The sequence below is a fragment of the Lissotriton helveticus genome, chromosome 2_1, assembly GCF_964261635.1.
Source record: "Lissotriton helveticus chromosome 2_1, aLisHel1.1, whole genome shotgun sequence".
Taxonomy (NCBI): Eukaryota; Metazoa; Chordata; class Amphibia; order Caudata; family Salamandridae; genus Lissotriton; species Lissotriton helveticus.
Genome location: NC_136059.1, coordinates 1,938,845,499 through 1,938,871,893, shown reverse-complemented (window position 1 = coordinate 1,938,871,893; position 26,395 = coordinate 1,938,845,499). Strand labels below are relative to the sequence as shown.

Sequence of the window (26,395 nt, the reverse complement as noted above, 5' to 3'; positions counted from 1 at the left end):
GGGACCTGAGTCGTGCAAAGCTCTGTGGGCTAGAATGAGAGCCTTGAACTGCACCCGCTGGGCCACGGGCAGCCAGTAATGGTCACGCAAGTGTGATCTAATTCTTGATCGCTTAGAGATGTTAAATAAGAGTCTGGCCGCCGCGTTCTGGATTAATTGCAGTTTATTGACCAGAGATCCAGGTATGCCAAGAAAAAGCGCATTAGCATAATCCAGGCGGGATATGATGAGCGCCCGAGCCACCATTTCCTTGGCCGGTTGAGGGAGTAGAGGGAAAAATCTGCTTAAGGATTTAAGAGTCCCAAAATCACAGAATTTGCCAGCCAGTTTTAATTTAAAAGGTTATATATAGATACTGAAATATATAGTATGATCTCCAAGCCAATTTTTGTCCATGGCCACACTTGATTGTTCTTTACTAGATCATGTATGTAATTTTCCACTTATAAGTATCCCTAACATCTCAATGCATTCTAATACATTTAATAGCCCCTAAATATTGCCCATGACTGTCTTCAAATGAATCATTTATTTGCATAACACGCTGAGTGAATGTCCTTGCCACCTTTGTTTTGCCCTAAAAAAGAGCTTGGTTTCGAATTGTAGACATTTTCTCCTGATTATGCCTATGTGGTATAGTTAAAAATCGTATAAAGCATGTATGAGCTAAATGTGCTGTGATGTTCATCTCATCTCCAGTAGTAATGCAAAGTTGTACTTGGAGGAAAACCCAATAGGCCTTTCAATGCAATACTGGCCATCCCCTTACCCATTGTAACAAATTCAGCTTCATATGAAGCTCGTGGAATTATTTTTACTGTATAGGTTTTGAGAAGTGGGAGTCAAAATATTCCACCATAAATACAGTAGGTCTTTAATAGTCAGCCCTCAAGGGAAACACTGTTGTCTGTTTCGAAATTTTCAGGTTATCAGTCCAATTTAGTTGTGCATTAACTGTTATCCTGAATATTTAGTCTATTTTGAACTTAGACCATATGGGACCAAAAGCTCTTGTTTTGTTTCTTGCCTTCAAATATCAGTTTTGTTATCGTTAACTGTCAGTTTATTAATCACACCGTAAGAATTAAAAGCATCAGGTTTTCCTTGCAAGTCCACGTATTTCCAAACGTTTCCTTCTTTTCTTAGTGTGGTAATAATTAGTGATTGATTTCTCAGCATTTGACAGGTTAGGTTCATTATCTTAAAAATACACTTTTCACAGATGATATTCTCTATGAAACATTTAAAGATAAACTTCAGTAAGCCCCAAACAATGCACATTCCTTTAGCGCTTTTAATTGTGTTTCAGTTGCAAGGGATCCCATAAGCCCAGTGTAAAACACGAGAATCATAACTTTTGGTTTTCCACTGACAACAGAGGCCTGTATGTTTGTATCCGCTATTGTGTGTTTCTTTATAAAGGATAACTTTCACTTCTAAATAACCTCATTGGTCGAATGAGTGAGACCTGATATAGGTCAGACCTATGCTGTCTGCTCAACTCCTTTTATCTTTTATGTTTCTCATGGTTTTTCCAGTTTACAAGGTCCTCCTTGGAGGCTTACACCCATGCGCTAAGGGACATGGTTGGTCACATCATACCGGCGGTACCTGATGACTTATAATGGCTTTAGCTCAAACTATTCTGGACAGCCTAATGTGGCTAGATTTGTTATCTGGTCTGGCCCGGATTTGACCAATTGCTTGGTTTGGGCAATTGTCACGAGCGTGATGCTTCAGCACCATGTATGGATGAGGTCCACGAGCTTCTCTGGTGATGTCCAGGCTTCCTTGATACATATGTCAATCAATGCCTCTCGCCTCTTCCTTGCAAAAGCAAACCTGGCCCTCTAACCGTTCAAAGGGAGAAGAGCCACAGCTCGTTGTTTTGGTGTCTCCACACCTGCCAATCACTTCCCCAACAATTTCCATCCCTTTTGTGTCCATGTTAGGGGTTTGGCATACAGAAAACACCTGATTCAATCACCAGCACAACAAGCCCCTGAGTTTTTTCAAGGTCAGGGCAGGGGTCCCCAGACTCAACATCCAAGGACAATGCAAAGCTCAGTTCCCCGTCTCTCCAGCAGCCACAACTTCAAAATTGCTTTAGTCTTTCCTTTCAGGCACACAGCCACCCTGTAGGGGTATACAACCTTTATAACGCAACTTTTACAACGCACTGCCATTACAACGAAACTTTTACAACGCAAAAACTATTACAACGCATGTATTTACAACGCATGTTTTTACAACGTAGATACCTTTACAACGCATACCATTACAACGTAAGTATTGGTAAGTATATAATTATATTTAAAATGTTATATGTTTGGTTTTTTTTAAAGGGGTATTTTTAGGGTTCAGGGTCAGTTTTGGGTTTTTGGGTAAAGGGGTATTTTTAGGGTTCAGGGTCAGTTTTGGGTTTTTGGGTAAAAGGGTATTTTTAGGGTTCAGGGTCAGTTTTAGGTTTTTGGGTAAAGGGTATTTTTAGGGTTCAGGGTCAGTTTTGGGTTTTTGGGTAAAGGGGTATTTTTAGGGTTCAGGGTCAGTTTTGGGTTTTTGGGTAAAGGGGTATTTTTAGGGTTCAGGGTCAGTTTTGGGTTTTTGGGTAAAGGGGTATTTTTAGGGTTCAGGGTCAGTTTTGGGTTTTTGGGTAAAGGGGTATTTTTAGGGTTCAGGGTCAGTTTTGGGTTTTTGGGTAAAGGGGTATTTTTAGGGTTCAGGGTCAGTTTTGGGTTTTTGGGGTACAGGGTACAGGGTAAAAATAAAGTAAAATTAAATTTAAATTAAATTAATTAAATGAAATTAAATTACATTACATAAAATTATATTAATTTCAATTAATTTACAATTAAAAAATTAATATATACTTACCAATACTTACGTTGTAATGGTATGCGTTGTAAAGGTACCTGCGTTGTAAAAACATGCGTTGTAAATACATGCGTTGTAATAGTATTTGTGTTGTAAAAGTTTCGTTGTAAAGGTATGCGTTGTAAAAGTATGCGTTGTAACGTCATACATCCCCCTGTAGGAGGAAGGATCCGCCATTTCCTCCAGGGGTGGCAAGACATTACTTCTGACCAGTGGGTCCTTCAATTTGTACAACAGGCATGCTCGACCCACACCTCCATGTGTGGAGATAGAGCAGCATCAGTTAATTTCCATTTAATCTCCCTTTGAAGGTTGATGATGTTATCTTGGCAGCTAGGCATTCTTCCACAAAGTCAATGTAGACCATGTGCTGGGACAAATATGTAGACTGGTGCAGCAATATTAAAATGACCTATTACAGGCCTAACTGCTAGATGTGCTGTTATATGTGTTATCTTTGGCCCAACGAGAACTTGCACTGGATACTGTTAAAATGTACTTGTCGGCACTTTGTTTTTTTGTGGTTGCCAGATCAGCCTTCTTTGCTCAAATCACCTTTTGTTGTAATTTTTTATAGGTTTACAGCACATGTTTGCGTGAAACCCCTTTGTGATGCCACAAATTAACTTGAATATGGTTCTTACTTTTTCTAATTTGTCCCCCTTTTGAGCCAGTGCTGAGTTGCCCACTACGCCTATCGACTCTAAAACCGTTTTTTGGGTTGCCATAACTTCAGCTCATTGTGCAAGTGAGATACAGGAACTCTAGGTCCAGCCGCCATATGCAAAATGTTTCCCGGGCAAAATGGTGTTGAAAACTCGAACTGTATGTCTGCCGAAAATAGTAACACCTTTCCGTGTCGGGAATAATATCACCCTTCCGGAATTCTTAGCCTCACCTTATCCCTCGAAAGAGGAGAAGAGGCTGCCTGGACAGGTTCCCAAAAGAGCCCTCTGTTTTTAAATTGATCAAACTAGAGACCACCAGGTTGATGATCAACCCTTTGTGGACTTTCTAGGGGCAAAGTAGAAAAAATCATCACAAGGTGGATAGTCCTCTGCATTAAAATCTGCTACGCACTAGCTAAGAAGCAGACCCTCAAAGGGTTACACTCGAACCAAGACTGTCGCTACTGCACTGGTTAGTAGAGCGCCCATCCTGGATATCTGTCAGGCTGCTACATGGGCATTAGGCACATGTTCACAAACCACTACTGGCTTGACAATCAGGTCTGTAAGGATGGGTGCTTTGCCCTTTCTGTCCTGCAGGACTTTTGGTCTGAATATTTTTACAGACTCACCATCTTGGGAGGTACCGCCTTGGTATCTATACCTAAGGCGAGGAATCTGCAGTTAGAAGTATCCATCAAAAGAACAAGTTACTTACCTTCAGTAACACTCTTGCTAGGCAGTTCCAGGTTGGATGCTGATTATAGACCATTCCTCTAAGCGACCTCGCCAAACCATTAATCCTAATAAAAGCTGATAAAGATTATGAGTAGATCTTTCAGTAACTTCCTCCAAGACATCTTACATAAGGACTTTACTGTGCTGCCAGCCTCATCTGACTCAAACGTAAACATCAAGACCTTCCTATGGCACCCCTCGAACGACACCAATTACCCATGTCCCAATGAAACTTTGCTCCATTGAAGCCAAACCATACACTCAGTGGTGCAGAAGGCAGAAGGTAATTGACAGTAATTTTGACATCCGGTGCCATGGAAAAGAAATGGGGACAGCTATTTGGAATCTCACACCGTGAAAACATTTCACACCCTCCTCAGGCAGCTCATCATAGATGACAAGGCAATTTTGTTTAACAAAAGTATCATTAGTGAAGTCTGTAACAAAAGTAAGACACAATCCTACTATAATCCCTACAATTGTCCCCACGATTGACCACTCCAAAATGAATGCTTAGATATTAAAAACTTCAATGACAAAATAGACACATTGTGACAGTACATCTGTAGCACAACCATTTCTGACTTCCTCACACAAATTGCACAATGCAATACACTCAACTGATCTACATTCTGTCCCTTCCGCAGAAGACCTGGTGATCCTATTCCATCCTTTGAAGGACATATATTATGAACACAGTATCATGCCATCATTCATTTTAAAGGAGTTCTCTAGAGGAGCACTAATCCACTTGCTTCTTATACCTTATTTTAATGGTCTACGTTTTCTCAAGACTAAGAACATCCTGTCACTCCTCAGAAAGCCAACACTGGATCTTGATGAAGTCACTAACTATTGCCCAAACACACGTATACCTTCTGGAATAGATAAGAATGCGGACATAAACCAGCTACGCAAAAGGATCAAAAGCAAAATTCTGTTGTGAGACTTCCAAATCGCGTTAAACCAAGAGCCTGCATCCATCGAAGTAGTTGACAGTCCCCTTCAGATCACAGACGACAGCTATACTCGCCTTCTCATCTTGCTTGACGTTTCTTCAGCCTTGTAAAAGCTTGCCCTTTCTTTATCCTTCTAAACCATCAATAATAAAGCCCTCTTTGTCATTCTGGCACTTTTAATGGGTTTTGACATTGTTCTCCTCCAGTGGTTTAATTTGTGCCTAAAGCATCATGGCCTGAGGTCTGAACACATCCCGTAACATGTTGCATACCCAAGGCTCCAGCTGTTCTCATTGGAGGATGTTAGGATGGAGAACAGTCATCTGTATTGCGCTGTAGTGCATGTGCCCCTTCTTCAAGTTCATCAGAGGAAACTGACCTTTTTACTTCCATCGTAGCACACCCAAAAATTAGGCATGCGCACTGGAGGTATCTTTGGGACTTGGATTGAGACCCAGGGTGGGGCTCTGTGGTGTGGGGGGCACACCATACGCACCCTTGTTTTACTGAACTCAGCTACCTGCAGCTTTTAGAATTGTACAGGACTGATAGTGGAGGAAGCGATACAGTTTATATTGGTATGCCTGGCCTTTTGTCCCTGCTCATGCCAGGGAAAGTCCCCTACTGGCCTCTCCCATTGTTTTGTAAAATTGATCTGCCAATACCGTGAACTTAGCTCCTTCGCCGAATCCATATGGGACATGGATGTTATAGGAGTGCACCTTTTTGAGTATATAGAGGATGAACTCATGGATTTGTGATACATGTGGCCAAAGTCTCTGGGATCCATTGTGTATTTTGCACATCTGAATGGTACCTAAGGTTGTGAGTACAAGAGTTCTCAGCTGGTGTGCACTACAGAGCTTTCCCAGGACATTCCAGCAATCCTTTGTAGTGAGTCAAGCTTATGGGTGTGGTGAAGAGAAGACTGAGCTCCCCTTTGAAGCTAGAGACTTTTCCCTTGCCTTTTCATGGGCCATTGTCCTCTGGAAGAGCTGTCTACAGCCTGGAGACTCCCACCTCCTCCTTTCTTTAGCACCTTGTACCAAATACCTTGGTTGGACCAGTATGAGTGGAATAGGCAAATGGGCAGAGCTGTCCAAAACCGTTAACAGAGCTGACGGTCACTGCTACCACCTGCAACATTAGTATAAATATGGTACAGAAACTTTCAGCCATTGTGCCAAGATTTCTCCACTGGAATCTGAGGTCTCCATGAAGGAGTCAAAGACGTCCACTGCCACATAAGGGTAGGACCTGCACTACTGTACAAGGGTGAGGTCTAGGGATCCTGAAGTGACCCTTCAGTGTGAGTGAAAATGTGTACTCCTTGAGGGTACTTGTGACCTCATGTCCAGCTGAGTTCCTTTGTTGAACGAAGCGCCAAGAAGATGCATGGTGCTCAGAAGACCAGCCTGCATTCCCCCACTATTCATAACAAGAGTAACAGAGCAGTACCACATTGACCAAGAGGCTTGCATCCTGAACTAAGTACTCACCAAGTGGTCACATACCTTAGTTTGGGTGGTGGGTTTTGTGTTTGGAACAAAAGGGAAGAATCCAAATCTCAGCATTCATTTTGCTGTGAGCTCCATCACAGCCTCCTCGACTACTGGCACTGCCTCCAGTCTCCTCATGCCACTACCAAAAACTGTGCTGGCACGCCCTGAACTGGATCTCCACTATTCACGCTTCTTGCAGTGCATATCACATCAAGCAATAGGCCCCACCAGCAGTACACAAGCAGAGGAAATCCATAAGGGTGGGATACTGGATCTCCTTATGGGCTGGGGAGACGTGTATTACAACTTACTTGCCTCCAACCTGATCAGCACCCCCCTGAGAACCTCTTGGTAACAGGCCCCTCCAGGGGGCTTGACCTATTGAACAGAGTACTATAGGAGGTTGTATTACAGTTAAAGGATAGGCTGCTTCTCCAGTAGGTATTGGTGCTACCCAGTAAAATGTGTTTTATCTGGCACATTAGGTACACTATTTCGTTTTGTGCGATTTGTGTGAGATACTATTTTTTTTCAAAATAATATATATTATTGATTGTTTATGGAGTTCAGAGTCTCTATCTCTACGCCACCTACATGAGTAAGCCTTAGGCTACTGAATGTTGCTACCCTGAGGGTCAAGTGCGGGATGTTCTTGGTGCTCTGTTTTAAATTTTACAACAGGGTTAACCTCCAAGTCACCAGAAGTAAAAGGCTGTGGTTGACAGAAATCTGATCTCAGTAACCCCCGACTGCCCCTGGTACTCCTGAAAACGTTTCCCTATAAGGTGAAATATTTTCTTCAAGATGATGACTTTACAAATGGCTTGCAAACCATGGTACTCTCTCTAGTCATCAGTCAATCTACTGCTAACCGGTGTTCTTCATGTTGTGGCATATTTTAGAAAAAGTCATCAAAGTTAGACAGGACCTCGCCAGATTTCTGCGAACTCCATTTTCTCCCTCTTCCTGCCTGTTAAACTTCAGTGCATTGACTAGGATCCGTGGATTCTATTTTCAAAGCGAACTGCCTTAGCATGACATCTCTACCACAAAAAAGCTTCCGATGTATATGATTGTCAGTCTGCATCACTGCCTGTGTGTTGATTATATTACTTCAGTTTAAATTGTGTCTACAAAATGTAAACAATTTTAATATTTGAATGATACTATGACACGCTTGAGGTTAACAAATGTAATTAAGTTCTGACCAGTGAATTTGTCATTGCAGTTATTCCTATGCTATTGTTGGGATCAATCTGACGGAGATGGCCTACAGTCTTCTTCGTAGCGGTGCTCTGAAGTCTCACTTCTATAACCTGGTGCCTGGATCACCGCAGATGAAACATTTCCATCAGTTTTTCTGTGAGTTTTTAAAATGTGCTCCTGAAAGCGCTTTTTTAAAATTCTTGTAGAATTGAATGTGTCTTAGTGTGCTTCCCTACTCATTAATGTGTTTAGAACCTTAGAACTGATTTTTTAATAAATGAAGATTTCAAAAATATGTTCCGCGCAGGCACTGGGCATGGAGCTCATCTTAAAGTTGCAGCTTTACTCCAATCTTTGTATAGTCCTAAAGTAGGTATTGCAAATAACTTGGACAATTGAGCATTTAAAAATATTTTATAATTAAAATTCCAGCCCTTTTCTGTCCACTCTGCTTTTTTAATGTTCGTTTTTTGGGTCCATACGAGTGCAGTTCACCTGCATTTATTGCAGTGGGGAATTAGCACACAACCTCACATGTCCATGCTTTTCAGTATTGGCATTGACACCAAGTCCTCAGTAGTTCCCAACCAGTACTTATTCTAAATGTGATAAAAGTGATTAAAAACCAGGGTGATTGAGTCTTCAGCTCTCCGTCTCTCAATTCCAAGCTATTTTCAGGATCTATCAGCATATCAAATTCATACAGTGTCTAGGAGCCTTGCAGTGCAGCATAATGGTTTCTAGGCATCCCTAAAGATTGGTGGAGTGGGCATGCACCCATTGTTCAATGTCCCCAGACTTGATCTTCTCTTCTCTGCCAATGTCCAACAAGGCAAAAGAAAATAACACCTGGGGTGCTTGTTGTCTTGACAAGACAGCAAATAGTAAGGCATAACACTTATACCCTCATTACGAGTTGGTCAGATTTAGGTTTGGGGATACTACGGGCCCAGCGCATTTCAGATATCGGCGAGTATCACCCCACCTAAATCACGTCATTTCCAGTTATATTCCCTATTCTGAGGGCAAAATAAGTGGACTTGGGTATACCCGGTGAAAATCTGCAAGTGTTCCCATATTCCGAGAACTATTCCAAGTGATATTTACCCCCTGTTCTGAGCATGTGGTAAATATCAGTGTGGGGCAGCTGCGGGTTGTTGGGGTAAGGCAGCAAAGCCACCTGGCTTTACCAGACCTAGTATTTTGTACTCCAGAAGCGCCTGACCACTCTCAGTTGCCAGGGCGATATCCTCTTTGAGGTTATCACTCAAGCAACCTGCAACAAGGACCTCAATGTAGTGCAGTTATTCAACTAAGCCTGATAATAAAGTTTCCAGAAATACTCAGAAAGTACAGCTTTTAAATAATTATAGGAAGAGCAATTAAGTAGATTTGACTTGACCTTTAGACTGTTTCACTTTTGAAGTAAGACAGTTCCACAGGTGGATACACACCTCATGGTAAAAGGATGTAACACAGCTTACCCGGAATATAAACGTTTGCACATCAAAGCTTATGTAAAATGCTAGGCTCATTGGGTATTTTGAAAGTCACCGTTATGCTCTGTAGGCACGAAGGCGAAGAGACGGTACAGACATCGGGATCTGTCAAACGTAAACTTCTAAGACTTGCAGAGCCAGAGGGGAATACCAATTGCAACTCCACAGTAAAAACACACACTCAAATCATCTCTACATGTAAACATCTCTTACCATAACAAGCATCAAAAATCATTAAGTGACATAGTACATATGGTTGCGATAGTGTTTCAATTTAGGGCAAGTAGATGTTTAGTTTGGCAAAACAGTTGGTAACAGGTATGCTTGTGCAGAAACAAATGGATAAATTATATGACCCAATAAAAATCATCCTTGTTTAGAGAAGAGACTTTTAGACAACTTGAAAAAACCAGACGAAAGCTTTTCAGTTTAAAGCAACACTGGGTAACTTTCATATATTCAGCTTACAAAAATAAATAGAACACCATTATAAGTAGGAAGGCCATCAGGTTACCAAAGATTGACAAATGTATGAGCAGCCAAAGAAGTCACATAAGTATAACTTGCACTGCCGTAGATTTCAGATGTCATCAGTGCTGTAATATGTGAGGTTATAGCAGAGCATCACAGCAGTGCAAGTTACACTTATATCTTTTATGTATAGCTGACTAATTCCCCTGTTTTACTTTTTAAAAGTAGTGCTTTCTTTCACTGAATTTCTTATGTTTTTTTCATGGAAATTACAATCTTACTGCCTTCCTTAAGTTTAACTCCACTCTCAGTGAATTTTGACTTTTTTTTAACAAACTAATATTTTGTAACAATATGTTTGCCGCCAACTCCTCACTGCTTACAAACTTTAGCCGTGTGCAGCGAGTGGGGGGGGGGGCGGTTGGCCGTGGGACCTGGCTAGTGACCAGGTGCTTTACCCAATCACTTGCTGGTGGCAGCCAAACCACCACCACCACGCACGGCCTTCAGCCATTAGGTCACAGACCCTCACCCTTCTTTTTTTTACTTTTTGTTTTTTCGGTCCTGTGGGACTCCTGCGGGTTCACCATGAGAGCACACAGGGGGACATGCTGGTTCCTGCAAGATCCCACGAATCACGAAAAGTCCTAAAAAGTGTTCTTTATTTTTTACCCTTGGGGGGGAACACCCTTAAAGGCCAGAAGGTCATGGCACACCAACGCTGCCCACTACTATCTTATCTTTTTAACATGTTCAGGACACAGGGACCGAGGCCACGTCCTGTAATGTTGGCTGCAATATTTTCAGGAAGCTACAATTTCTGTATTTGAATCTAACGGGACTCCTGCAGAAGTTATGCGGGATAAACTGTCAATGTATCTATAACTTGTTTCAACAGTAATTTCTCAAAAATTACTAAACAGATTTACACCAAATTCAATGTAACTTTATTTCGGTCTTTTTAGACCATAAAAGCACATATTAAAGACATTCCCATTAACATTTTGACGAACAGTTCATTTTAGCACATGGTGGGGCATTTAAACACAATTACATGATCCATTCTAAATACACAATTTAAGAAAGCTAAATAGCTACATAAATACAGTAAAAAGTTTTTTACAAATATAAAAAATAGGCAAGATAACATTTTTTTTTTAATTCTTCGATTGCCATCCTTACAATTACAACATCCAAATTATTTAATATCTCAACCAAGTATGGACATTAAAGAAGAAAAAAAATAATCACTGGGTTATCACAATTATTAGAGTGTAAGTACAGGGTATCTAAAATATTTACTAAAAGGCTACATACTAGGCAATTACAATTTCAAACCGTGCTTAGCTCTTATGGTATTCACATTAAATAGAAATCTGCTTACAACAAAAACCACCAATTGTATGGTATCTGTCCTCAATATACGCTCAGCCTCTCTGCAGTGTCTAAAATTCAAATTATTGCAGAGAGGTTTGATACATTTTTTCCTCGGAATGTCGTATCGAGGGCAAAAAAATAATGTGTGTCATCTTCCTTGACCTCATTAGTGCATAACTTGCACTTATCATAATCTTTATCATCACGATTACTACCCCATCTAGATTCGTTCACATTTGTTTGTAAAGCCCATATCTAAATTTTAGATACAAGGTTTTCGCAATTTGGGGGCATACCTAGTCTAGGAATGGTTCAAACTGAGCTATGTCTTTGAATAGGAGAAATGTTGATGTTAAGGAGCCCAGACTGGAATCATGCAGCAAGTTGTCATTGATATAGGCCCAAAAAGATGTTTTTACTAACTTGCTGCAAGCCATGGTCAACTCTGAAGGCTCCTCCCAGAAATGGAGTAACCCTATCTTTTCCAACCAAGTTCACACATGCTGGAACCATGGATTAGCTTTAAATAGTCCAGTGCTCATAACCTCCTGATGACCTTTTTTTATAATATAAAAGCTCCAATGTTGACCATATTCTTACCCAAAATAGGAGGGGATGTAATAAAGCGTGATTATCAGTACATTTGAAATCTGAATCCATAACAACTGGGATCAAAGGTGTCCTGCATGGTGTAGATAATAATTTCCGAAAGAAATTATTTTCTCCAACTTCAAAGTTTAGTTTGCAGTAGGGCCCCCATATTTCTGCTCCGTACAAGGTGGCTGATTGAGCCTTGAATTTAAAACCCTTAATGGCAGGAGATACTGCCTTTGTAGGACTCCCCCATGCTTTTTTAGAATGGGAGTGGAGTTTTGGAGCACAATTATTCTAGTTTTTTCCAGTTGTGGCTTCCAGGTCAATTTCGTATCTAATGTGATGCCTAAATAATTAAAACTATGTACGTGCTCTAATCTTTGAGAATTTAGCTCTAGAGTCTTTTTGAAAGATCTATGAGGATTAATAGACATGTATTTAGTCTTGCTGGAATTTATTTCGAGGCCCTTCTTGGTGCAATATGACTGGAAAGAATTCATCAGGTTTTAGAGTTCTCTAGGGGTTTGCGAAATTAAGATAGTGTCATCAGCGAAAAGTAACGCTGGTATTACTTCGCCTCCCAACCTAGGTGAGTCGTTTTTGCAACATTCCAAATACTGAGGGATGTCATTTACAAACCGGGAGAACAAGGTGGGCGCCGGTACACACCCTTGTCGTACTCCCCGTCTTACAGGTATTTCCTTACTAAGTTCACCCCTCGGCCCGCATCTTACTTTGGCATAATTCTCTTCATGGAGCCTAATTATTTGGACAAGCAGTTAGAGTGGTACCCACAGGTCTTTCAGGGAAACCCATAACAAGTTCCCGGGTACCAAATCGAACGCAGCCTTTAAATCTACGAAGGCAATGTATAAACTACCTTTCCTTAGATTTATATATTTCCAGCATATACACAGAAATCTAAAGACTTGATCAATAGTGCTAGTTTTTTTCATGATCCCAGATTGATATTTCGAAAGTAAATCAACCTCTTCAATCCATGCAGTTAGTCTGCTTAAAATATGCCTAGCGAAATTTTTTGTTGGATATCAATCAGACTGATGGGGCGATAATTTGCCAGATCATATCGATTTCCCTTTTTAAAAATTGTGACTATTTCTGCCCTCTTCCATGTGTCTGGTATTGATGCAAAATCAGCTATCGCATTACAAAGACAATTTATATACGGTCCCCAAACTCCGATGTCATGTTTTAAAAGATCACCAGGAATTTTGTCTGGTCCAGGTGCTTTGCCTGATTTAGTTGACTCCAATGCTAATAATGTGTCTTCTAGGCTGAAGTGCAATTTGGCTGCCTTAGCAATATTCTCCATATCTTTTGTCACCCCAAAGTCCTCACCATCGATTTCCGAGTAGAGGCCAGAAAAATGTTCCACCCACGTATTTTCATCGAGAAATAGGCCTTTTTGCATCCTTCCTGCCCTATTCACTTTTGCTATAAGGTTCTAAAAACCTGCCTGGTCCTTTACTTTGGCCACACAGATTAAGCCTGACCAGATCTCATCGTCCCATAGTTTCTTTGCTTTCTCCAGGGTCTATTTGTAATTGTGTCTTTTTCCCTTATTGCAGCTATACTATTACTTTTGACAGCCTGAATTTACTCTGTCTTAGCTATCCAGCAATTCCTATTGTACCAGGGATTCCTAAAATTATTCGTATGGGTAGTTCCTGCATTCCCTTCTTTTGGTATTTTACTTAGCACCGGACTTATCGCGTTGACCATTGCAGCATGCAGGTCCACCATCTGGATTTTTCCTATAGATTGTTCTAGGAATACCGTAATAGTATCTGCAAAAGTAGAGTAGATACTAGTCATGGCTTTAACGTTCCCTAAGATGTGTGGCCACATTATAGCTTGGTTATTATTACTTAGTATGATTTCATCTTCTGTGGTGCCAATTTCCTTATTACCAGTTTGAGTGGAAAGGAAAAACGTTGGTAGTATCATCAACCTCAGGGGACGATGGTCACACTCTATTCTGGGATCAATTTTTAAGTCAACCAAGTGACACCAGAACCCTAGTGTCACCATTATATAATCTATATTGGTTTGAGATCTGCCTCTGCAGAAAGTGTGTGCATTTGGTCTGTCAGAAGGCAGACGTCCATTACATGCTCCCAGGCTATGTCCCATTATAAGCTTTAGTATTTGGGCTACAGGCACTGAGCACTTCACCTCCTTATCACTTTCTATAGCAGGAATGTTGTATACCATATCTTCGTCCTCGAATAAATTACCAAACCCCAGTACAAGTTCAAAATTACAATTGATGTCGCCTCCAATTATAATGCTTGGTTTATATCCTAGTGTATCTAGAAAAGATTCGAGCTAGCTGATTACTGCTGATTCCCGGTGAACATGGCCTGGTCTATTATAGATGTTGAATAGAAATAAAGCATCTCCATCCCTTGAAATTAATTTTAAACGCAATATATCTCGAGATGGTACATTTAGTGGGATGATTCTGATTTCCAGAGAAATCCGTATCCATATCACCAAGCCCCCCGAGGGCCTTCCTTTCACTGAGGGGCTGACCCCCACCCTAAATGTTTTAAAATCAACTCTAGGAGGTGTTTCTAATGACCAAGTCTCCTGCAAAAGGGTAATGTCGCTGTGCTCTATATACTCATTCCAAGAAATATCAATTATATTCCTGTTCAAACCTGCTATGTTCCATGATGTGAGGCATAATTTCGGTGTCCTATACATCTCCCTGTTCGGCGATGGCTCTCTGCCAATAATTCTAGTGGATGAATTTGAGTCATAGCTTCCTGTTGGCACAGCTGTATGCACCTCAATGCCTTTCACCTGCAAATTCTGAGTTCCTTCTATTTCTAGGTTTGTTTGATAAGAGAACTTCGGATGTCAATCTATGTCCTCTAGGGATGACAGTCCCTCAAAGCTGTTAAAGAGAGGGACCATGGAGTCTGTGCCATTTACATTTCCTCTCCCTGATGGTCTGTAAAAGTATCCCAGCGGTAATACGCAAATGTTAGTGTCCCCTAGTGCAACTTCCTCTTTAGTGGCTAAAATGGCCCTGACCATCTGAGGCCGTCTAAAGTTTACCACCACACAATCGCCTGTAATGTTCTTCCTCGATTCTCCCACCCATCCCACCCTACGTACCATTAAAATATCTGCAGCTCTCAGTAAGGTAAATTGCTTGAACTTTGCTAACCAGTCTACCGTCTTATTTCTTAAGTTGACCCAATCCTCATTCTGGTTCCTCCTGAGGGCCGGTACTCCTGCTAAGATTATCACATAGGGACATGAAGCAGGGGGTAACTTTAAGACATCATTGTTTGGCATTAGGTCTGTACCTTTTGGGCTGTATATTACTGCCTTCCCAGATTGAATACCTGATCTATCGTAAGCTGTTTGTCCATGTAAATTACCAGTTTTGTTCCCTTGGTGTTCAGTGCTATCCCGTGTCTCACCTCCTGCTGTGACCACCCATCATCTTTAGAATATATCCTGGTGCAATTTACAAGCACATTAGACCTTAAATAATCATTTGGTTCAACCGATATTGTCCTATCGCCTCCCTGCACTATTGATAGCAGTGGATCGCCCTGTATGTTTTGTGACCCTCCCTCCTGGGCGAAGTAACTAATGGAATTGCTGCTGTTCTTCAAATGTCCTATGGCTTTATTCATTTCTCCCAGCTTCCCTTCCAAAGACTTCAGGGTCTCACTGATGTGATCCACCATCTGGTTTAGCATAGCCTCCTTTGCAGACTCAAGAGATCTTTTTACAATTCGTTCAAAATCTCCAAGAGAATTCCTTAAATCAGGATAGTGTTGGTCATTACTAACCTCAGTCTGGGTGCTATTGCTTTTTGCAGATACCCTTAATGCATCAATGCTGGGTTTAGATTTTGCTCCTTGCACTGCCCCCCCCCCTGTAGTCTTGGCCCTAGATTTACTTGCAACTGGGATGGCTTTCTTTTTAACTCTCTGATCATCCCCCTTTTTCCCCAGTCTCGGATTTTGCTTCCTTAATCTTGCTCCCATTGTCGGGCTTGGCGTGCTATTTGGACCATTTTACCCTGGAGGTAAGGAGACAATAAAGCAATAAGGTGAGAACCCATCATTGGTGCCTGTTTCTATAGATGCCAATGGAAATAAATGAGCGGTGCCCGACGGCCTGGGGGAGCGCAGTTGAGTGTGTATCGGTTCAAGAGATAAACGCCTTTCTGCAATTTGGATCTCATGATTTAATAAGGATTCTGCACTAATAATACAATCATCTAGTGTGGCAGCAGGGCCCCTACGTTTACTCATATTTATGTCAGTACCTCTCTACACAGTAAGAAATGTGGGGCAACTGGCTTAATGATTCACAGGTTACTTAGGAATACAAACTGGATACAACAATACAATAATCCAAGCTTACCACAAAGTTACAAAGCTACCAAAGTCCCGATGTCAGAGGGGTAGCCCAGTCCAGTCTCTACCAGGCTCTGACGGGCGCGGACGGACCCGCCCTTGGCCCATGTACGCCCGCGTGCGACCCGCGCTGAGGGACCCCTCGAGCGTTTTTGAAGCGTCTCCTGGCGCTTAGGCTCTGACGCGATGTTTGGGCGCCACTGGAGGATGCTGGGATGTGTAGTCCCCTTCCCAGTTGATCAGCGAGTGGCGGCAGGGAAAATCATTGCAGTCCCCCTGGGACTGTTCAGGCAAGTGGGACCAGCAGGCAAACAAAAAATGGGCAGCTTTCCACTAGCAGCGGCAAGTTAACCGAGGGACCTGCGCTGCGGAAGCCCTCGAGCGTTTTTGAAGCGATTCTCTGACGCGATGTTTGGCCGCCACTGGCGGATGCTGGGATGTGTAGTCCCCTTCCCAGTTAATCAGCGAGTGGCGGCAGGGAAAATCTTTGCAGTCCCCCTGGGACTGTTCAGGCAAGTGGGACCAGCAGGCAAACAAAAAATAGGCAGCTTCCCACTAGCAGCGGCAAGTTGACCGAGGGACCCCAAATTACAAAAGTACACTTTCTGCGTAAAGAGCGAGCTGTCTGTCAAATTTGGTGTAATTCTGTTTAGTTGTTTTCTGTGTATCATTGTCTAATTTTTCCTATGGTAATTGCATTGGGGGTGTTTAGGGACATCTCTTTTTTCTCGGCACCTACTTCATGGCACACCCTGAAACTTTCCAGTAAAGAACTGAGGTGGATGAACTTTTTTTTAAAAAGTTTCTTGAAGGGTCGTAAAATGGCGCCACAGTTATTAGCAAAACAAAAAACTTTTTTTTTTTTATAAATTGCATATAACTCCACAGCGATGTCCACCACTGTGTAAAATATATATACTTACTGAGAACAAACAAAGTGTAAATGGACGTTGTCTTGAGGTGGAAAATATACTGTTTTAAACTGACAAAACCACTGAAATTCACCAGTTATTGTATTCACAAATAACTTGTGCCCTAAAGTAACTATAACTATGTTGTCATCAATAATGTCATTTCAGATGTTGCAGTGAGATCATAGAACTTTTTATGAGTGATGTAATATGGGAGGCAATTAACAGTGCTTGGTTAGGGCAGGGGTTATAGTTACTTTAGGGGGGGAGGTATGGTTACTTGAGATATCTATAACTGGTGAATTTCAGTGATTTTATCAGTTTAAAAAGTTACATTTTAACTAACATTTTCACCAAACTATAATGTCCCTTAAACATTTGTTTTTGTCAGTGAATTTCAAAGGTATCTTAATGTAAGGAAATATATTATTACAGTTCCTAACTATAATGTCACTGTAGCCTTTGTTTTTCGAGTACATTTCTTTGGTTTTCCACCATAAAAGAACATGTCCACTGCCGTGCCCGGCTTGGGGTTGGACGCAGGATACTGCATCTTCCGGCACTCCAGGAGTCACTTACACCACATCTTCATTTCTTTAACACACCATTAATTCTTTGGATTCACATTGTAAAAAGCTGAAAGTTCATCCGAAACTCATCGTCCTCCAAGAATTAATGGTGCGTTAAATTAAATAAAGATGTGGTGTAAACAACTCCTGGAGCGGCAGGTTTTGTGCGAAGGACTTATTGGCAGAAAGAAAGAATGAAGCATTTTACATAACCGCGGATATGGCACACCTACTTTGTGAGAATATAATAAATATGAATATTTTATGTATTTAAATATCCACTGAAAAAAACAAAGGTTAAAGGGACGTTATAGTTAGGCTCCGATTTCACTCATACAAAACCAGTGAAATTCAACACTTATAGGTACCTGAGCTAATTATTACTCACATCCCCGCAATGCACTGCTTATGACCTCACATATTACATCACTAATGACATAGTCTGTGACATCACTGATGACATCACTGATTTTATTTTTTTAAACATTTGTTTTATTGGCATTTCCAAAAGCATATTCATCGAATAGCGAAATATATTGTATATCAATTCCAACAATTTGTTACAGTTTTTTACAGTAATCTTATATCTGACTTGGCGTCGTCCTAGGCAGTCAGCATATCGCACAGATCTTCTCTTATGCTTCAGTAACCGGATAATGCTTGCAAATGCATCTGCTACTCTGGTATCTCAGGAATATTGCATAGAAAACAAACCATAAACCTAAACTAAAATATAGCAAATGTAAATTGTGCCTAACTAATCTCCGCAGGTGGGTGTCTCAGTGCTAATACAATCATTAAGGTGGGTGAGTGGGTGTAGATCGTCTGCATCGGGTGAAGAGTGTCTCCTTTCATCTACCACGGCATGCATGCGGGGCCTGGTCCGCAGGATTCTGGTTGCAGCATGCTTCCCTCTGCCCACGGTTGTTAATTACTTTGATTATTTATTGTACCCTCGCTACATGGGGTGCCAGTTACTCTAACGCGTGTTTCAGTAGTTCCCTCTTCCTCTGAGTCCCTGTTTTCCGGCAGTAGAGTTTCCCAGCACCGCACTAAATCCCTCCACAGAACCACTACGGGTCGCCTGTGCACGCCTCTCACTTCTTCCCTGGAGAGGGCCCTCCCCTCTGCTTCAGTCCAGCTCGTGATATCCAGATTCCATGTAATTGCTACCCGTCTTTTGGCCAGGGCCATAGCTAGGTCTATAACTGTATTCCCTACTTTCCGTTTTGGTGGGCGGGTAAATAGGCCCAGGAGGCCCACCTCCACTGAGCCATCCAGTGTCCTCCCCAGGGTTGCCCCCGTCAGGTGCACTACTTCAGCCCAGAAGGGAGTCAGTAACGGAAAATTCCAGACCATGTGGATTAAGTCCACATCCTGTTGATCGCACCTCGGGTACTCCCGCATCTCCCCCCCATGTATTATTTGAAGCCTGTGTGGAGTCAAATAAGTAATGCGTATATGGTTGAACTGAATATACTGCAGCCGCGTATTGCGTGTTATTGATTTAGGGGAAGCCAGGACTGTTTCCCATTCCCGATCTGTCAGCTGTCTACCCAGTACACGATCCCAACGGTCCCTGGTTTTTGGCAATGTTACCAGTGATGTCCACACCAGGGCCATGTAAAACTACTTCACTTGGTGCTTAGCGTCTCCCAGGGTGAGCAATGCATGCATAAAGGGGTGTGTATCTGGTTCCCTCCTGCCTCCGCCCCACAGATCTCCGAATGTGATGACCAAGGCATCGTATTTCACAAATTGGCCCACTGGTAACCCATACTGTTCCACTAGCTCCTCAAAGGGGATCAACGTTTGTTCTTGATAACAATCTCCCATCGTCCTTAAGTCCACTTCTGACCATTCAGTTAACTGTTCGGGTGAATATATTTTGTGGGGTTCCGTGTAGGAGACTTACCAAGGGGAGATACGGTGTATAGTTGAGGGCAACAGGCATCCTGTTCATACTTCTCTTCCAGCATTGTAATGCTGTGTTTTGTAGTAATGATCTATAAGGGGTCACTGTCTCATGCGCCAGGAAATTAGCCAGTAGTAATGCGGTATGTCCGCTTGACCCCCTCAGGAACGTACCTTCTACGTTCGGCCCTTCCAGCCACTGCGCTAACCATTTTATTTGGGAGGTTAGGTAATAAAACTTGAAGTGCGGTTCCTCTAAACCTCCCTTCCGCATCAGATGCCGCAAAATCGCCAACAAGACTCTCCTGTGGCCATCCCCGCCTAATCAGGTCCTGTACTAAGGAGTCCAAAGGGACAAACCAGCTTCTGGGTAGAACCAGCGGAAGGTTCACAAAATAATATAGTAATCTGGGCAACATGACCATTTTGTTCAATGATGTATGCGCCAGTAGCTTCAGCCAACTCCAGAATATCACACAGGATTTGAGCGATCGAAGCACTCTGTCCAGATTCCCCAATTGCATATCGGCCAAGGAGTGCTACATATGTATACCAAGGTATTTGAACGTGTCTTGGGCCCAATTAAGATCTTCCTGAAGTGTTTGGGTTCTCACCAGCGGCCCCAGCACCGGGAAGAGGTAAGTCTTAGACTTATTAACTCACAGTCCGGATACTGGCAAATCTGTCTAGAAGGCACAGAGCCGCCGCCGAACCAGCTACCGCCTCCTGCAGATAAACCAAAAGGTCGTCAGCATACAGGGATATGATATGTTGCCGCCCATCAAGGGTCAACCCCATCCCAGCTCCCCCCTGACACTGATGATATCACTGATGACATCAGTGATGGCATCATCAAGTGAGTGTAAGTGTTTATTAGTGTTAAGTATATATACTAACCTACCACATACGTTAAATTAGTATACTAGTTGTACTACTAATGAGTGATACTGTCTCTTAGTGATCTGAGTGGGTGTGTGACTGTCTGTATCAGTGTGTGAGTGGGTGTATGACTGTTTAAGTGCATGGATAAGTGACTTTATGTGTGAATGAGTGAATTTTTGATTAGACATGTAGGTGTGAGTGGTTGTCAGTGGTTGTATGGGTGTGTGAATGTTTTTTGGGTGTGTGAGTGGCAGTATGGGTGTATGTATAGGTATGTGAATAGCTATTTTGGTGAGTGAGATGGTGTCAGTGGCTATGGGTGAGTGGGTAGGTGTCTGAATGACTGTATAAGTGAGTGACTGGGTGTGTAAGTGGCAGTATGGATGAGTGGGTGGCTGTTTAAGTGAGTTTGGTTACCTGATTTGGTGTGTGAGCGGTTGTATTGGAGAGGGTGTGTCTGTGTGAATGATTGGATGGTGCTTGTATGGATATGTGAATGGGTATGTAAGTGGTTGAGTGGGTGTGGGAGGGAGTGTGAGTGCTTGTATTGGTGAGTGAGTGGGTGTGTTGAGAGGCTGTATGGGTGTGTGAGTAGCTGTATGGGTGAATGGATGTGTGGGTGACGGGTTGTATAAGTGGCTGTATGGGTGAGAGAATGGTTGTGCGAGTGGCTGTATGAGTGAGTGGCTCTATGGAGGAGTGGGTGAGTGTGTGAGTATTTGTATGGGCATGTGAGTGGTTGTGTGGGAGTGGGATTGGGCATACGAGAGGTTGTATGCAGGTGTGAGTGGGTGTGTGGGTGGTTCTGTGGATAATATCCTCAAGGATGTCATTTGAGATGTCATCAGTGTTGTCACTGACCATGCCATATGTAATATGTGAGGTTACAAGCAGTGCATTGCTGGGGCGTAAGTTATACTTAGCTCAGGTCTGTGTCTTTTGTCTCCCCTATGTTGACAGAGCTAGTGCAGTAGCTGTCTCGCTTTGCCTCCCTGTTGGTATTTGCCACTCTAGGATGCCAGTCAATTCTCTAGCCTTACCCAGTCTAGTTTTTTCAGCATTTTTCTTTTGTGTTCAATATTCCAGAGTATTTCTAGGTCTGTGGCCTTTAGATACTGGAACTCAAATCTAGGTGGAGCTCTTACTGTGAATTTCACAAGGTGAAATGTAGTTCAGTCAGCGGGGTAGCTGATGTGTCTTTCTCTAATAAAAAACCTAGAAGATCTTCCTAAAGGGATTCCACAGCGCCGGGTTTGTAATGTAAAATACATTTCCGTTTCTATCACCACATAGGCCTCTAGTTCTCTCTCTCTTCTTTATCCATCGTGCTCAGTCATCACCTCCACCTCCCAGCACGACTTCCTTTATGAGAGTCAGCTCAACTGTTGAGTGGGCCATCAGTCCCCGGGCCAATATTTGGACTTCGGACACCGCTGTTAAATCAGTGTTGGACATTAACCCCTTGGCTGCGGCAGTAATTCCACGGCGGCGCTGGGGGCTAGGGGGGCCGCGCGGCGCCGCCATGCTCGTGACAGAACCACTCCGTCACGAGCCACGGGCGCGCTGTGCTTGTGACTGAGTGGTTCCGTCACGGCCTCGCCCGCTCAATAGAACGCTCAGCGCAGGCGTGGAATTGATGCCTCGCAGGTGCGGCGGCCAGGCCGTGACCGAACCACTCCGTCATTAGCACAGCGCGTCCGTGGCACCACGCAAAGGGTTAATAAGTAATCTTATCTAGAAAAACTCATATGTGCCCCCAAACAGAATAGGTAACCATGCTGACGAAGGTGCACATGTTGCCACACGTCTGAAAGACCCATTGATGCCAGGAATTAGGCTAGTATGGTGAAACCCTGATTAGTAGGAGTCCCACACCCCAGTACTACTTTCCCCAGAAGCAGACCAGCCACTACTAACTGGGTGAAGAGCACCATAAGGATTCAAGAAATATGGTCCTAAGTAGGAAGGAGTAAACGCACATAATTGTGTTTTGGGGTCTTCCGTTGTCTGTGACTTACATATATCTTCCTTGTGGGTTCCACCATGTCTGTGTTACATTAAAAAGCAGGCATGTTTTTATTGTAATTTTGTTAACCCCTCCTCACCCACCCACTATTGGTCCTCAAATAAACCACTATGCATCACTGTGGAACACTCATATTATTCCGAAAAGGGAACATTTATTCATATGAGTTACATCGCCTGCAGCAGGGGGACATCTGGTTCATACTGTTAGGTTATTTTAAGAAAAGCTCCCTTTTTGATCTTGTTTAGTAGAGGACCAACAATCTAGGTGAGCATATATATATTGACCAGCTGGGTTTCTTCTGTGTTTATAGTTTTGTGTGTGGTATGTCCTGTTCAGATCTGCAGTTATTACAATGGCATGACAACTTAACATCAGTAACTTCAAATGTTCCTTTCTCCTCCTTTCATTCTATACTTTTAAACCACGAAGCATCTGTCAATGTGTGTAAGTATGACATCTGCTCACTCAATGTGTCCGCTAGGAAGATCGTATTTCCACACTGTCCCAGCCACTAATAAAGAAAAACAGCTTAAGGCCCCTAATATGTAAGCCATAAGTAGTGAGGGTTCTAATGCAGACAATCTGGAGAACCTGGGTAAACAGAACTGAAAATTCTATCATATAGTATTTAGCTTGTTTATAGTTCCATGTCTGACTGATGGCTCTATCGGGGCTATGCTTTAGCATCTGATTCATGTCATTAGGCAGTTCTAATTGGCATTCTTTCTTTTTTTAATTGTTTTTAATTAATGCCGGGTGGACACCAACCCCATCCGTTTATTTACCTTTTGGACACTCCACAAAGTGTTGGGTCCACCCTGTAGAATCAAAAAGGATTCTGTTTGACATTGATAATTTATTTTCATTTCTGCTGGGATTTCCTGTACACCACCTTCTAGTTTACTGATGCACCGTCTGCTTCTGTAACCCATTCTACTGTATTCCTTCCTAAGGAGGATCATGACCCCTCCTACTTCTCGGTATGTGTTTCCAATATCTGCCTGGTGCTCTTAACAGTTTGGGGTGTTGCCACAGTATCCCAGGTCTAAAGTGAGTTTTCTCGCACCCTAGGTCCCGTGTGGCAGTTTGTTTGAGTTAGTTAGGTTTGTGTATTTGTCAATTTTGGGTTGTTGAGAATTTGAGTTGGGCTTATCTTACGCCATAGTGAACTCTTGGTAATTTCTTCTTTCTTTGTTATAAAGTCTGTTTTACTTCCCCCTTACCATAACTCTGTGGCTTTGTAGTCTGGTTTCATTGAGCCAGTCATGAACCGGACCATTCTTGATTGTGACAGTGTCTCCCCTCCACCTATATTAGCTTTCTTGGCCTGGCCATTCACCACAGGTCATAGACCTTCTTTTAAATAAAACCTCTGTTCCTTCTGTAACTACTTGGTCTATACCTTTTCTGTCTGTGCACGGGATGAGGCCCAGCAATATGTTTTTTTCTGTTGTTCAATTCAGTGACAGAGCTATCTCAGTGCAGCATATCGGTGTAGGTGATCTTTTGCCCACATATTCAACCAAAGTAGCCTTACCCCCTCATTGATTCTCCACCTCTTCTGTGATCTGCTGAGGGGCAAATTATATGTTTGCATTAGGTCCTCTGACACCGGTCAGTTATTTGTATTCTTTTGAGTGTGGCAAGAGACTTCAGTGCTAATGGCTTTTTCCTATCTAGTGTGTCTCTCTGCCCAATGCCTGTATATTATGACATCCAAAAAAAGTAGGGGGAAGATCTCTTCTCGTAGGGGTGGCAGCCCACCATCTTTCTCATTACACTGAGACCCTGGCAGCTTCCGCTTCCAAGTGCTGTGGTTTCTCAAGTTTACCTTTTCTGTCCCCTCAATCTATCTCATCCCCACCAGTCAGGGTTTGTAGTTTGTTTGGGCAGGCCCTCCTCGGAACACGCATTTTCTCCTTCCTTTGCTCCTTCTCCCCAGCCTCAAGATCGCTTAACGTTTTTTCTTCAAAGGGAAGGTGGGGGCAAGAATTCACCCCTCATTCACAATGCTTCTTATCTGACATCGACCACCAGGCACACACCCAACAGAGGCTCCCAAGAGCTTACTGTCTTTCAGCAGGTGCCAGCTGGACCCAGCAGCTAGCCCCACTTCCACTCTTCCGTTTCTTTTTGTCCTCTGGGGCTGGGCCATATCTGCACTCGAGCAGCTCCCTCTATCCTCGATGCTTGTTTCCAGCAGTGCCAGTCCATGGATCAATACATGCGATAACAAGGATCCCCTGTGTCTAAAAATGACTACTAGGGCAGGGTCAAACTGTGTGTGGGTATCTCCCTAGACAATCTAAACAGTACATAGATACGTCATGCTGAATGCCAAGCTTGTAAATTTTCAAACGAACCAAACAAAACAGATATAAGAAATCTAGATTTATTCTGTATTTAAAAAAGGTTAAAAACTTACAAGATTGAAAATCTTTGTATCTCTGAAATGCAATGCATGAAAATATTCAATCATAAAGTTCAATGTACATTAAACTAATATATAAGAGGTCATCAATAAACAAATATATTATTTGAACAGTGCATGATATTGCATAGTTAAGGGTGTGGCGAGATTGGAATGGTTTCCGACGCGCGTTTTGGCGCTATACCAGCGCCTTCTTCTAGGGAATCGAGCCACAGATTCCTACGGGTAAATGAGAACAACACCTATGTTATTCTATTCTCTAGTTTGACAATGAAACAAGTCAATTGTACTGTTTAGATTGTCTAGGGAGATACCCACACACAGTCCATGGACCAATGCCAGTCAGGAGTGCCACTCCACTCACTCCTCTTCCCATGTCGGGTGCAGGCTACCCTCCAAGGGTTGACCAGCTCACTTGCAGCAGCACCTCCATTCTTTTGAGATCACAGAGCCACCATAACACTGCCCATGCTGTCCCAGTTGTGAGAGCACATTCTTGAACTCTCAGTGCGAATTGAGGGAAAAGTATTTGCCAGTATCTAAGAGCACAGGCTCAAGTTTATTTAGTGTGGCGACCATCTTAATCGCTTTTCCATGCCCCCACTCCCCCAGGCATTTAAAATACATTTGCAAAAGACGCCCAAGTCTAAGTTTCCTTACCTACCAGTCTTTTACAATCTCCATTTTGTTCTTTTTGTTTCTTACTAAAGCCAAAGTCTTACGTATCAACCTACATTTGTTCTTTCCTTTAGAGGTCCAAAGCAACAACATGGCATGATCTTCCCCCATTACTTTTGTAAATTAAGAACTTAGAGTGTCCTTTCCTTGTAGAAAGTGACTTGGACGCGAGAGCCACACTTTGATTTATGTGAGGCATCTGCTATTCCCTTCTAGCCGTTATCTTTGATTAATGTGCATCCTCCTGAAATTATGCTTGATGGAAAATAGGTTGACACATACCATTTGGGAGTGCTTTGTGTGTCTTTTACTACAACGTTGCCTGATTGCAAGACTTGTATGCTAATTAGCGATGCAGGCTTATAAATGCCAATTAGATATAGAAATTGAAACTCTCAAAATTGCTTCCTTTATTTATTCAGTAGTAGTCTGATTTAGAAATTAGTTGCTTTTGTTTCAAATATATTTTTTGTACCTGATTCGGTGTTGGAGCATGTGTGTTTTATAGATAAAGTATGTAGCTTCAGGACTGATCTTTCTTTTGTTACTATGAACCTAATTGCAAACTCGATGATAGTTGTTCAGATTAGGGGGGAATCCAAAAATCATACTTTGTCTGTTTTGATTCCTCAAATTGGCATTGCCGCAATCTTGGTTGATGGATAGTTTTAATTATCTCGTGTT

The 26,395-nt window shown here is 42.4% G+C and overlaps 1 protein-coding gene across 2 annotated transcripts in view; it reads left to right on the top strand.

The window, feature by feature from the left end:
• ELMOD2 (ELMO domain containing 2) overlaps positions 1-26,395 on the top strand; it is a 162,326-nt gene that overhangs the window by 113,867 nt on the left and 22,064 nt on the right. For both annotated transcript variants that reach the window (XM_078676868.1, XM_078676869.1), the window contains one exon: positions 7,970-8,103. In XM_078676868.1, coding sequence (XP_078532994.1) covers positions 7,970-8,103 — 134 coding nt within the window. The remainder of the gene's footprint in view (positions 1-7,969; positions 8,104-26,395) is intronic.